At 43.6% G+C, this 14,860-nt stretch overlaps 1 protein-coding gene across 4 annotated transcripts in view; it reads right to left on the minus strand.

Annotated features, from left to right (window-relative positions):
* rapsn (receptor-associated protein of the synapse, 43kD) overlaps nucleotides 1-14,860 on the minus strand; it is a 129,759-nt gene that overhangs the window by 102,638 nt on the left and 12,261 nt on the right. For all 4 annotated transcript variants that reach the window (XM_078220312.1, XM_078220311.1, XM_078220310.1 and 1 more), the window contains one exon: nucleotides 9,321-9,419. In XM_078220312.1, the coding sequence (XP_078076438.1) occupies nucleotides 9,321-9,419 (99 nt within the window). The remainder of the gene's footprint in view (nucleotides 1-9,320; nucleotides 9,420-14,860) is intronic.

Consider the following 14,860-nt stretch of genomic DNA (forward strand, 5'->3'; position numbering starts at 1 on the left):
AGTCTGACAAAGAGCCCGCACTCCTGGAACTGGGATTTCTTGCCATTCATCATCTGGTGTCATGCTGTCATGTGGACATCGAGACAACGAGTCTGCGTCAAGGTTATGCCGGCCTGGTCTATACTTAAGGCTAAAGTTGTAGGTGGACAGTGCTGAGAGACAACGATGACCAGTGGCATTCAGTTTAGCTGACGTTGTGACGTAGGTCAGGGGATTGTTGTCCGTTCTGACTTGTACAGTAGCTCCGTAAAGATAGTCATGTAGATTATCCACAATAGCCCACTTGAGAGCTAAAAACTCCAGTTTGTGTGCTGGATAGTTTTTCTCAGATGGCGAGAGACTTCTGCTGATGAATGCAACTGGGCGTAGACCATCATCATGCTCTTGGTATAAGACACCACCTAGTCCGTCCAGGCTAGCATCCACGTGCAGAATGTAAGGCTTCTGTGGATCTGCGAACGCCAATGCAGGGGCTTTGGTGAGCCGGGTCTTGAGTCCTTGGAAAGCATGTTCGCATTGCTCACTCCACCGAGAGCCAAAGGGTTCAGAAGGCTTGAAGTAAGTCTTGTCAGGTGAGTTTGCACTCTGACTCCCCTTGGAGCGGTGACGGGGAGGATATCCTTGAAGGAGTCCGTTGAGGGGACGGCAGAGTTTGGAGAAGTCCTTGACAAAGCGGCGATAGTAGCCACAAAATCCAAGGAAGGATCTGAGCTCTGTCACCGTTTGGGGTCTTGGCCAGGAGACAACAGCCTCTACCTTGGATGGGTCCGTCGCTATTCCGTCCTGCGACACTACATGTCCAACGTAGGTGACAGAAGTCCTGCCAAACTGGCACTTGTCAAGCGACAGCTTCAGACCTTCTTCTTGGAGCCGGTCAAGCACTTTGAGCAACCGCTCCTCGTGTTCTTCGAGGGTTCGTCCAAACACAATGAGATCATCCAGGTACACCAACACCTCCAGAAAGTTCATGTCGCCGACAGTACGTTCCATGACTCTCTGAAAAGTGGCCGGTGCTCCGGACATTCCCTGAGGCATGCGTTCGAACTGATAAAAACCCAACGGGCAGATAAAAGCGGTCTTCTCCTTGTCAGCCTCACTCATGGGTATTTGATAGTACCCGCTCCTCAGGTCGAGGACTGTGAACCATTTACTCCCAGACAAGCAGTGAAGAGCGTCTTCTATCCTTGGGACAGTGTACTGGTCCGGTATTGTTCGAAGGTTAAGGGTTCGGTAGTCCACGCACATTCGTACCTTCCCTGACTTCTTGCGTACGACTACTATTGGCGATGCGTAGGGACTACGCGATTCAGAGATGATGCCATGGCTTTGTAGTTCCCGTAGGTGCTGGCGCACATCCTCAAAGTCAGCAGGCGACAAGCGACATGACCTCTCTCGGAAGGGCCTTGCATCCTTCAGTCTTATTTCATGTCTGGTGCTTTTAGAACAACCTACTCGTGCTGAGAGAAAACCTCTTTCCTCTCCATCATTCTCTCACAGAGATGCCTCCTTGCCTCCTCTGGCATAGGAGAGGCTCCAAAATCAAAAGAGGAAGGGGTCAGTTCGATTGCAGCTTTATCCGCACACTGTGCCCTCGGCAGAGAAACAGGGGCTACTGGAAAAGTATGGGCTACTGGAGTCCCACGTTTCAAGGAGATTTCTCTGGATGACAGGTTCTTCACAGTCACAGTAATGCGTCTGCTGGAAACAACTGATGCAAGATGAACCTCAGGCCTCACCCACAACTCTTCAGGGGAAAAAGTGTCAATAGGCTGATCTACCAGTGCTAGCTGGTCTGTGAAATCACCAGGAATCTTTGGGAGGCCAGTGACTTTAAACACTTGTCCTGGTTGCAAGGTGATTGGCTTGTGCTGGGTAAACCACACAGTACCATGCTTGTCTACCCCTTCTGTGGTTTCAGACTGGGTGAGTGTTGCATAAGCTTCTCGGAGGACAGGGTGTATGGTCAAAGTACCCAAGAAGCGTTCTCCCGCCTGTTCTTTACAGGACTCCACCAACTCTCTCACCAGCCGGGTATTTGTCCCCACCAGCACGGCAATGTTGTTATCTTTCACAGGGTCAGGACATACTAAGGCCAAAGTGTCAACTGTCTGCGGCACTCCGGTTACAGCGGCAGTGAACTCGAGTTGTATGGACAGGTAGCCATCATATGGGTATTGGTGAGAGCTTAAACCCCATATTTCCAGCTCTTTAAGTGGCTGGAGAGGTAAGTGTTTCAGGTAGGTGTCGTAGAAGTTGCGATACAAAATGGTTACTTGGGAGCCACTGTCAAGCAAAGCTCTTGCATAAACTCCTTCTATTTGCACAGGTACACCAGAGATGGGCCCCACTAATCCTGCAGGTAACTGTTTTGAGCCTTGCTGGGGGTGGACAGTGGGTGGAACGTATTTCACACGGAACCAAGCACCGTTCCTTCACATGGCTCCTGAGAAGTTTCCCTGCTGTCTGCTTGCTTTGATCAGCTTCTGATTCACTTTCTTCAGATGCTCGAGTTCTTTGCACTCTCTCCTTGTATGCCCATCTTGCCCACACCTGTAGCAAAAGATTCCTGCTGGCAGTGGTTTGGACATTTTCACTCGGGGCGACGCGTCCTGAACAGCAGCTTCCGGCGCTTGCTGTACGGACCCAGTCCTTGCTGTCGTACTTTCAGATGTAGGGGTAACTGGAACGGCGCTCAACAGTCTGGCCACCTGAGAAGTCAGTTCCCTTCCCTCATTTCGTAGGCTGTTCAACTCAGACTGCGGTACACTGGCGGTGGCTGCGGTGGCAGTAGCTTTCACCCCTTCTCTGGCGCTAATCAAATTTTCCTCCTCTCTTACCTCCCGCATCAGCTGGAAGAAGGAAGGGGGTTTGTCCAGGGTGTGGCTCATCCTTACACACAGAGCAACCATGTCTCGAGTGAGTGCACCCTTGACTAGCTGTTCCAGCCGAGCTCGATTCATGTCTGCAGCCGTAATTCCTCCCTGAAGAAGAGCACGATGGAGAAGTTTGTCAAGGCGATATAGAAAAGCAGAGAGTTTTTCTCCTTCATCCTGGTATGTGTGTCTGAACTTGGCCAAGATGTCGGCTCCACTCTCTGTGGTGCCATAAGCTGTGTCCAGAGCAGATAAATAATTGGTGGCCGTAGCAGTGGGAGTGCTAACTTTCAAAAATCAAACGATGTCAGCAGCAGGCCCTTTTAAACTCTCCACTATACGCTGTCTCTTGGCAGCATCAGTGCATTGCCACTCATTGATCATCTGGGTAGCCTGCTCCATCCAGACATCGTATTCTTCCTCACCTGGGGGTACAGGTTTCAGTCCTGAAAACAGTCTCAGCTTTCTGTAGCTAGGCCCATCGGTAGACACTTGGTTGCACTTGTCCACCAGTTTGCCAATAGCAGTCACTAAATCCATGTTCACATCCACTTTGGGAGCTTGATTTTCTGATACTATGGCCTGAAAATCCTTCATTGACTTGCCTTCCTGTTGTAGTAGTAACAACAGCTTTGTATGGAAAGCATCCTCTTCAGGAACAGCACATCCTGTTTGTCCAAGCTTTCTACCGTATGCACAGCCCATGGCCCAACTTCTCCTTCAATACCTACATCTGGAGGTACAGTATCAGGGGTTAAATCAATGCTAGTCTCCACTAGTATGAACAACTGTGTGCCAGTAGAATCCCCACGGCGACCACAAATCTTGGTGCGACCAAAGACTTTCACTGTATTTAAGACCCTAGCAATGGTCTCCTCACGAGTATCTATTGGCACATTGCTCAGTAATATGCCACGAGAAAGACTGATGTTCTTTTGGCGGCTCCAGTCAGCAGCCTGTGAAAAATACATTGTCTTAAGTGAGCTACTAACACTGTAAAACTTTTCCTGTTGTAATTACTGGGTTAACTGTTACTGACTGACGGGGGAAAAAAATATATTTGACCTTATGGGTAAACAGGAATGATCCCAGCGGTGCCTCCAAAAATGTAACCCCTGCTGACCACTATATGGGGCTACTATTTAAATATTCAATCAACAGGATCCCGAATTCCTAGCGGTTGATGTTGATTTGGCTAATTCCCTGTTTACCCATAAATGTCAGTACTGTAAGTCGGAATATCAAAAATAAATTTAATAACACATATCATTAACAGACATAAAACAGTGAGCTCTGATCTATAACCGTTGGTGCACATATGGAGAAACTCATCCTCTGTAACACATTCGTAGATACTGTTCCAGTTGGACTGTATAGTCCCCACCAGTTACCCACGACACCCACACACAGTCCAGAAGAGACACACGTGTGGAAGATGATGCCGCAGGAGGCAGAGGTGCCGCGAGCTATCCGTGCAGCAACGTAGGTCGAGTGCGCTGAATGCTGTCCTCCTCGGCAGTAATGAAAAGAACAGGCAGGGGAACGCCTGGCTGCCTCTCACTCCAAACCGAATTCTCCCTGCCTGGAAAAAGCTCTCTCTCTCCAGCTCTGCCTCTCCAGCTCTGCCTCTCCAGCTCTGCCTCTCCAGCTCTGCCTCTCTCTCTGCACTGCTTCACTTCCTGGCGCCTTTTTTTTTCCTCCCGCCCCCAGAGCAATCCCATTGGCCCAGCCCACATCACTCAACCAACAGCATCCTGTTCACAGCACCCACCCGGCAAACAGGACACTGGAGCCCACCAGGGACAAAGAACACTGGTAACTGTCTTCCCCACAAATTTTCCTCAGTCCCTTACATTAATAAATTTTTACATGTTGATTTTAGTGAGTGTCAGGGATTTATTTTGTATTTAACCATTAGAAGTTGCTGAAGAACAGTTCACACCACTTCATGCACACTATTTACAGATTATGAGGCGAGGTACTCCTCTCTGGGTGTTTTGGTGTTAGTTTTCAGAGAGGGAATCAACCTCCGCTTCATAACATTACCAATGGTCGGTGAACATTTAAAAGCAAGGTTTAGTGGCCTTATCAGATTAAAAGGAAATTGAGTGAGGTGAATTATTTGATTGAAACACCAGATAGAAGGAAAGCTCAGTGTGTCATGTGAATATGCACACACAATGGGCCCGATTTACCATCAAGTTGCGCCCATTTTCAGCCCGAAAACTTGGTAAAGTCGGGCATGAGGCAAGTAGCGTCATCCGCGCCGATTCCCCCCTTACCAATTGCCGAAAATGGCCAACATCTGGACCGCGCCCGAAATGGATGCGATGTCAATTTAAATGCATTTGCATGCATTTAAATTGACTTAATGGACTGGACGTCCAAACTTACCGGCACTTCCCCCTTTACCGCCGTGTTCGCCCATCCAGATTTGGCGTGAAACTGACATGGTCCGCAAAGGTCCGATTCGGGCGCTCCAGCTTGTGAGGAGGTAAGTTCAGAGCTTCCGGCGGCTCTCTGACTCAGATCGGTGGGGGGGGGGGGGGGGCAATCGGTGGGGGGAAAGGGGGGGTCCACTGCCACTCTGCGATCGGTCTGGGTAGCGGGGGGGATAAGGGGGACGATTATGTTGTGGGGGTGGGGCAATGTCTGTGGGGTCAGGGGGGAGGCATTATCAGGCCTGGGAGCGATGTGGCAAGGGAGCATTTTTCTTTTTTTTAAAACTGCACATGCGCAGTTGAAAACTCCGAGCAGCAGCATTTCAGGCGCGATAAGCCCTGCTGAGAGGCTTCTACAGCGCGATTCAGAATCACTGATTTTTTTTTCAGGCAGTGTGCATATGGGGGACGCTGGAGAACGGGTCTAAAAGTCGGATCTGAAACATTCCCAGATTCAGCACTTAGAATCAAAATGGTAAAATCGGGTCCAATGTTTTGATAGGGAAGGAAAGAAGAAGAAGGATCTGTTAGTGGTTAGTGAAGAACCCAAATCCAGATGATTCTGAATTTGATCATCCTCATATTAAATTGGATAATAAGGAAGTTATCTGAAATTAGAATATATTATTGAGTGACCTTCCGGAGGAAAATCGAAATGACCTGAAACAATTATCAAAATTACATGAAGATACATGTGGGAATAAGCTGGGAAGGAGTGAAATAATTGTGAATGAGGTAATTATAGAAAATGCTTTTCCAATTGAGCAATATCTGTGTCGACTTAATCCTCTTAAATTGGCATAGGTTCAGAAGGGGATGTTGATATTTGCTCAGGCTGAGATATCGCAGCTGAAAGTCTCAATTAATCATATAAAACTGGTGAAGGTGGAGGAGGAGAACCAGTCACTGGACAATGATGCGAATATGAAAAGTGAGCAGGAGGGGAGGCAGATTCTAGAGATGTTGACCGAGTTGAACCAATTCCTGAGTTGTTCAAATTACCTGAACATAAATTGCAGGATTGTTAAAAATAACTCATCCTCTATGCAAAGGAAAATATAGATGACTCAATAATCATCTGTGATCTCAAGATGGAGATTGAGGAGCAGAAGTATTTTAAGTTTACTTATTAATATCACGAGTAGACTTATAATAACACGGCAATGAAGCTACCATGAAAATCTCCTAGCCACCACACTCTGGCACCACATTGAGGGAGAATTTAGCGTGGCCAATGCACCTAACCAGCACATCTTTCAGAATATGGGAGGAAGCCAGAGCATCGGGAAGAAACCCACACAGACATGGGGAGAAAGTGCAAACTCTGCACAACAGTGACCCAAGCCGGGAATCGAACCCAGGTCCCTAGTGCTGTGAGGCAGCAGTGCTAACCACTGTGTCATCATGCTGCCCCATCCTACTGCAAATCAAAGAAAAAGATAATGGGGTGAAGTGAGACTGTTTGCTGAAACTGTACCTTCATTTGAAATGAACTGCTAGGGTATTGAATCTGTTCAGTTTGCACAGATGTGGATACCCAGTGAAACATTACTGTTCACAGCTGGTGTTCGAGTAACTTACAATGGTTGTCACAGCAGCGTAACTGCCAAGGTGATCTCTGGAACCATGGTTGCAATAGGTTCTGACAGCAGGGAAGACAATCTACAAGTTAAGTCTTTGTCGAAGAGTGTGCAGAAAGTGATGGTGAAGATCCAGAACAAACAAAGGAGTTGGACTGCCTGGTAGAGGAACTAAGACCATTTAATAAGAAAGGGGACAAAGATAAAATGCCTTTTCTGAATGGTCCTGACCATACACATATGAAGTTGAGATATTATGTCAAGGAATAGGCTCTCTTTGACATGGTTTGTGAGCAATTCAATCCTCTGGGAGAAGATTATTTCAATTTCAGATTTTGGGACTTTGACAATCAAAAGACCTGGTTAGACTCAGCAAAGGAAAGTAAAAAAAAAGCCAGTTTTCATCCAATGTAATATTATAGAATCTACAGTGCAGAAGGAGGCCATTTGGTCCATTGAGCCTGCATCAACAACAATCCCACCCACGTCCCATCCCCGTAACCCCACATATTTACAGTCCTAATCCCCCTGTCACTACATGGCAATTTACCATAGCCAATCAACCAAACCTGCACATCTTTGGACTGTGGGAAGAAACCAGAGCACCCGGAGGAAACCCACCCAGACAGTGACCCGAGGCTGGAATTGAACCCGGGTCCCTGGCACTGTGAGGCAGCAGTGCTAACCACTGTGCCACCATGGCATGCCTCCTGATCCTGCCTGGCTCTATAAAGACATTACCAGAGCTAATGTATGATCATAACTACAAAATTAAATTTGGACTTGGAATCAAAGCATGATTAAGGACTGAAGGAGGATTTTGGAAAGGAAAGAGGAGGCAGCATGATGAAAGGAGGAGGAATGTTCAATGATGGAAGAGAAGGACTGAAATGGACTATACTAATGTTATGTTTGCATGTTTTAATTTTTTTTAATGTATTACATATCAGAGTACTAATAGTGTGAAACCAGAGATTTTGGAAAATGAAGCCATCTTTGAATATTGATGGTTCATTTTTTCCTAAGGGGGGAAGTGTGATGATGCTGGCATTATCACACTTCCCCCCTTAGGAAATTAAAGAATTGCATTTTAGTTATGTTTCTATGCTGAATGTGTTTACTCATCCGTTCCATTTTATTTAAGCCATTTTGTTTGGATCCAGTAGTACTGTATTATTGATCTTTATTGATGCATTGTTTGTTTTGATCTGAATTAATGCAGGGTTCTGTTGTTTTGTGTTTTCCCAGGGATGTTGCATAGTAGGCTTGATTGGGTTGATTGACAGGTAGGGTAATATGACAGGGTGGGGCTAAGTTTTCACAGAGAATTCAAGGCCATCTGCTTTTGGGATAGTTAGAGAGACATTGCTTTCTCTGTATCTCTTGCTTTGTCCAAAGTGGAGACTGGAATCTGCCAAGAAATAAGCCTTTTTCTCTGAGATTCTACTGTCTGGGTGTGGGGCTTTCTCTGGAAGTTGTTGCATGAGAATTAGAAGACAGGTCTGTCTGGATCACACTCCAGAAGTGTCAGAAGGCTGGAAAAAATACACAAGCATCTTTGGGTTCTGTGCTAACTGGTTCAAAAGAGATTCATGTCTGTGGGGGATACTGCAAAGTTGAAATAAACACAGGAACATAGGAATTAGGAGTGGGAGTAGGCAATTTAGCCCATCAAGCCCGCTCCGCCATTTAACAATTTAATATGATCATGGCTGATCTTATCCAGGTCTCAACTCCACTTTCCTGCCTGCTCCCCATCGCCCTTTATCTCACTTTTCATCAGAAACATATCTATCTCTTTCTTAAATCTGTTGATGGTTCTGCCTCCACTGCACTCTGGGGCATTGAGTTCCACAGATTCACAACCCTCCGAGAAGTAGCTTCTCCTCATCTCAGATTTGAACCTACCGCCTCTCACTCATATCTATCACCTCTTGTTCTAGACTGTTCCACAGGGGGAAATTCAGTAGAATTATACTTTGTCATGTTTAAGTATTTTAATTGGTAAAAGTTATGCTAATTCTTTTTGTTATATTCTAACCGTGTTCTTAAATAGTTTTTTTTTAAATAAAAGCTTCCTAGTGGGTCAATTGAATCATACCTTATGCTCGCCCTAATGCCAAAATCAAAAGTTTAGGGTCTAGGCTAACTTCATAAAATACCTTGGAGGTTCTGAACTGGTCTTTAACAGTGGATACACCTACACTAACAGCAAATAGCAATGGGCCTGTCAGTGACCCTCACATCCCCCCCAAAATATGAGAACCAAATCTGACTCCCAGAATGCAGCAGCAGAGTTACAGTGACCAGCCTTCAATTCCAGTATTAAAAACCAGCTGCCCTGCTGGGTTTTCAACTAATATCCCCAGAGCATTAGCCAGGGCCTCAAGATTACTCGTCCGTGGCCACTGCCTCCTCCAGCTTACCACAGCATCAATGCAATGTCGATGAATGTCAGCAAAGCAGAGCAGGCAGAGAGCCTGCAAAGGTCGATCTCGGTGTTGTATTGCGATCTTCATCGATTCCTAAGGGAAGGAAACACATCAAAAATATTCAAGATCAAATTGGCCTACCCAACAAGAATCTACACAACACAACTGCAAAACGGTCAGCAAAATCACTTCCGAACTTCATTGAATAATTCTATGCACGTCATCACATACGTCAATGTACACAAACCTCAATAACGCCAGACCCAAAACACTATATCACCCAGAACCCAAATAACCATGATGTCCCCCAGAACCCCGATAATTCCAACAACCCTAATATGCCCAGTTAGAAAAACCAAGGTAGTTTTAAGGGATTTATGTTTGTATTGGTAAACATTGGAAATAAGGTATAATTTTAATTGGTTTCAATTTAATGTTACTGTGGAAGGAAAGGCAAAGGTAAAACCTACAATTGAATTATTGCTAGACAAAGATATTTGTATGCATAGGGCTTTGCCCAATTCAACAGTACCTCTATTATGCTCAGAGTTACAGCGTGAAAAGTAAGTAAGTTGGAAGGAACATGTGACCATTACTTAGCAACTGGGAGCATTTTTAAGGTAGAAAGGCTGTTTGAATTTAGTTTCGGCTGACTTTGTTTGCAGTTGAAAATAGGATGTTGGGGAGTGAACATTTCTCAACTTCACCATGTTTAAAAAAAGCAAGCTGCACTGGACAAGGGAGCTGCAAAGAGGCAGACTTTGCAAAGAACCAGATACAGTTCAGATAACCAGAGAATTGGGACAGAAATGTCTTAGGAAAACTGAACTTAAAAGAAGAGAGACCCAAAAGTTGAACAAGATTTGAAAATGTGGAGAAAGAGTTATTGGATGCTGATTAGCAGTAATTCATTGGGACGTTTTGAAACATGGAAAACAAGTTAGTGGATGGTGAATAATAAAACCTGTTCTGGGATTTATTGTTAAAAGGTGGGATCTGTGAATCCTTAAAAAGTTTAAGAAGGGTACTGAAGTACTCGATACAGGAACTGCAATTACTGTGGGGTATATTGTACACGTTTAGAATCCAAAATGGTGTTGGAAATTTCTAAGGCTTTCTGGAAGATGTAACCCTGGCTGGTTTACAGAAAGTAACCAAAAGTAAGTTAACTGAATTGGCAGATAAATTGGTGTTGGGATTACCTGCAGGGGTAAGGAAAGCTGACATTGTTAAAAGTCTAATGAAATATTTAAAATTGCAAAGGTTATCAGATAGACCAAGTTCTCCAAAAAGTGAGGACACTGAATGAGCTAAAATTCAATTACAAATTAAACAATTAGAAATGCAGGAAAAGGAAAAAGAGAAAGAGAAATGGAACTGAGAAAACTTGATGTGGTAATTGAAAGAATTAATTTCAATTACCACATCATTGGTAATTGAAATTAATTACCAATTAAGCAAAGGAAGAAGTTTTGCTTAAAATGCTGGCAAACAGAGACCAGAGCAGGTTGATGAAGAGTGTAGTTTTAGACATGAACCTAGCAGAGAAATATTTAAAGGTCTACCAACATTTGAGGAAAAGGATGTGGAAGAATTCTTTATTTCTTTTGAAAAGAGAGTTAAACAGATGAAATGGCCACAAGAAATTTGGACATTAAAGTAGACTGGTAGGTAGGGTTAGTGAAGTAAATGAATTATTGTCAGAAGAAATATCTGTAGATTACAATGTAGTAAAGAAAGTTATCCTTAGTGCTTAGTAGAGTTGGTTCCTGAGACATACAGGCAGAAGTTTTAGGATAAAGAAAACAGCCTGAACTCATACTCGATTTGAGAGGGTGAACCAAAATAATTTTGACCATTTGATAAGGGCGTTAAAGATAGAGAAAACAAAGATTCACTTACTCTGATTATTAGGGTGAATGATGAGGAACAAAACATTAAAACTGATAAGACAGGCAGCAGAGCAAGCTGATGACTATGAAATGATCCATAGAACCAAACTTTTTTTCTGTTATCCTTTTAAACCTGAAAAGGATAGAAGGTGGGAATGAGGAAGGAAGATAGTCAAAAAAGAAGTGGAACAGTTGGGAATGGTCAGAAAATTTCACCTGAGATCAAATGGGAAGCTGCTATGGATGGAAGTAGCATTTGGAGGCCTAAGTGTTTTCATTGTAACAAAGTGGACATGTCGGGCAGATTGTTGGAAATTAAACTGAAGTAACTGTTGCAGTAACAGGAAAGAAGGCACCTGAAAATGAAATGGGTATTAAAACTGTAGCCATGGTGCTGGAGAAATGTGCCCCTTCAGAATCAGTGTGAGGGGGGATAAATCTCAAGATAGTTGAGTACTGGTGAAGAAAATCAGGCTATTGAAGGTTCTGGATGTTTTGTTTCAAAGGGAGAAGTACCCATCCAACAAAATATGTAAACAAATTAACATTTTGAGGGATGCAGGAGCAGATCAATCATTGATGGTAGCTGATGATACAATTTATATTCCAGATAGTTTTATGAAGGAAAATGTATTAAGGGATGTTAATGGAAGTGATGTGTTTCTTTGTGTAAACTTAGTAACTTTGCAAATTGAATTATTACAGTGGGAATTACTCCTAAATTACCAGTTGGAAGAATAGATTTCATCCTAGGTAATGATTTGGCTTATAGTAATGTGACGACAACTGTATTGCAACAGGCAGTTGATCATAGTGATCCTAACAAACTTTTGGAAACTACTTTTTATGAAGATGTGACGAGGGCGGTTGATGGAGGAGAACCGGTGGATGCGGTGTTTTTGGATTTCCAAAAGGCGTTTGATAAGGTGCCCCATAAAAGGCTGCTGAAGAAGATTAGGGCACACGGAGTTGGGGGTAGTGTGTTAAAGTGGATTGGGGACTGGCTATCCGACAGGAAGCAAAGAGTCGCAATAAATGGGTGTTTTTCCGGTTGGAGGAAGGTAACTAGTGGCATGCCGCAGGGATCGGTACTCGGGCCGCAACTGTTTACCATTTATATAGATGATCTGGAGGAGGGGACGGAGTGTAGGGTAACGAAGTTTGCAGACGACACAAAGATAAGTGGAAAAGTGAATCGTGTGGAGGACGGAGAAGATCTGCAGAGAGATTTGGACAGGCTGAGTGAGTGGGCGAGGATATGGCAAATGGAGTATAACGTTGATAAATGCGAGGTTATACACTTTGGAGGAAATAATAACAAATGGGATTACTATCTCAATGGAAACAAATTAAAACATGCTACCGTGCAAAGGGACCTGGGGGTCCTTGTGCATGAGACGCAAAAGCCCAGTCTACAGGTACAACAGGTGATCAAGAAGGCAAATGGGATGTTGGCCTATATTGCGAGGGGGATAGAATATAAAAGCAGGGATGTCTTGATGCACCTGTACAGGGCATTGGTGAGGCCGCAGCTGGAATACTGTGTGCAGTATTGGTCCCCTTGTATGAGGAAGGATATATTGGCATTGGAGGGAGTGCAGAGAAGGTTCACCGGGTTGATACCGGAGATGAGGGGTTTGGATTATGAGGAGAGGCTGAGGAGATTGGGTTTGTACTCGTTGGAGTTTAGAAGGATGAGGGGGGATCTTATGGAGACTTATAAGATAATGCGGGGGCTGGATAGGGTGGAGGCGGAGAGATTCTTTCCACTTAGTAAGGAAGTTAAAACTAGAGGACACAGCCTCAAAATAAAGGGGGGTCGGTTTAAGACAGAGTTGAGGAGGAACTTCTTCTCCCAGAGGGTGGTGAATCTCTGGAATTCTCTGCCCACTGAGGTGGTGGAGGCTACCTCGCTGAATATGTTTAAAGCGCGGATGGATGGATTCCTGATCGGTAAGGGAATTAAGGGTTATGGGGATCAGGCGGGTAAGTGGTACTGATCCACGTCAGATCAGCCATGATCTTATTGAATGGCGGGGCAGGCTCGAGGGGCTAGATGGCCTACTCCTGCTCCTATTTCTTATGTTCTTATGTTCTTACTGTGGGGAAAAATGAGATGCTTATTGCGGATAACAAGCAATTGAAGGAAAACTTAATTAACACTGAAAATCAACTTTCATGTATGAAAGAGGAATTTGCAAGTGAAAAAAAGAGAATTGGTTGAAACAATTGAGAATCAGTCAGTGAAAGTGGAACATTTGATTGAGGATTTGAACTGTCTAAAGGATAAACTTGAAAAAGCAAACTTAGCAAAGGTCAATCTTCAGTTAAAACTTGATGAACTTCAAGCAAAAGAAATATTGATGAAATGTTGTAGAAAATGCCTTGAACAAGAAAAGGAGGTTCTGGTAAATCAGAATAATTGGTTGAATGCAGGATTAAAAAGCAAAACTAACGAACCGTTTGAACGTCATCATGAGAAGAACAATGAGGTTTTTGAATTTCAAAGCAGAATGGAGGAAATGAAGAAGAAGTTGGATGGTATGGAGTGTCACAATTCAAAATATGTTCCTGTGAATAAAATCACATTGTTAAATAGTGATCAAGTTGAGCAAACGATATTACTGAGGTATGAAAATCAGCAGTAATGGAGAATAAGAAAACAAAGTGCCTGTAAAACAGGAAGTTACGACTTGTCAACCAGAAGTTCTGAGTCAAAGATCAGGGACACTGATTTTAAAATGCTTGTTGATAATACTACACCAGGTTTAATAGTTGGAAGAAAGGCAAGTGAACAGTTTTCCAATGACCATTCAAGCTCCACTGAGAACTGGACTGAAATAGTTCAGAAATCGTGCAAAAGGATTAGAACAAATTAGGAAACTTTAGAGATAGAAGGTGATTGACGTGGCTCAAACAGAATTGAAAATAACTCAGTTGAAATGTGACTGAGCAAAACAACAAGATCACAAAAAGTTTAAAGAACAAACAAAGCAAGAATATGAAATTATTCTGAGTGAACATATGAAGCAGCTTAACAGCATTCTTGAAACAACTAAATGAGATTTTGATAAGAGAATAAATGAGATGTAAATGCACACAAATGACATTTTGAGTGTTAAGCCAAAATGCAAATTTACCACATGTAAATTTTGAAAGTGGGTTTGGGAATGGAACTGTGCATTCAAATGACAAAAAATGACAATTGCGCTGTAGACTTAAATGAAACATTATTTTCGGAGTTGAAAACTGGAAATCAGAAGGGGAAAAATACAAGACTCGAGTTTTAAAAATGTAACCATGTATAGATTCTGATGATTCTGTTAAAATTATTACAAGGATAGTGGAGGGAATGGGTGAGATACTAAATGAATACTTTGCCTCAGTGTTCACCAAAGAGAGGGACTTGATAGATGAGGAACCTGGGGTAGGGTGTGTACATATTCTGGGTCATGTTGATATCAAAAAGGGAGAAGTACTGGGTGTCTTAAAAAGTATCAAAGTAGATAATTCCCCAGGGCCTGATGGGATCTATCCCAGAATACGGAGGAAGGTAAGGGTGGAAATTGCTGGGGCCTTGACAAAAATCTTTGCAACGTCATTGGCTACAAGTGAAGTTCCAGATGACTGGAGGATAGCCAA

The sequence above is a fragment of the Mustelus asterias genome, chromosome 9 (genome assembly GCF_964213995.1).
Source record: "Mustelus asterias chromosome 9, sMusAst1.hap1.1, whole genome shotgun sequence".
NCBI lineage: Eukaryota > Metazoa > Chordata > Chondrichthyes > Carcharhiniformes > Triakidae > Mustelus > Mustelus asterias.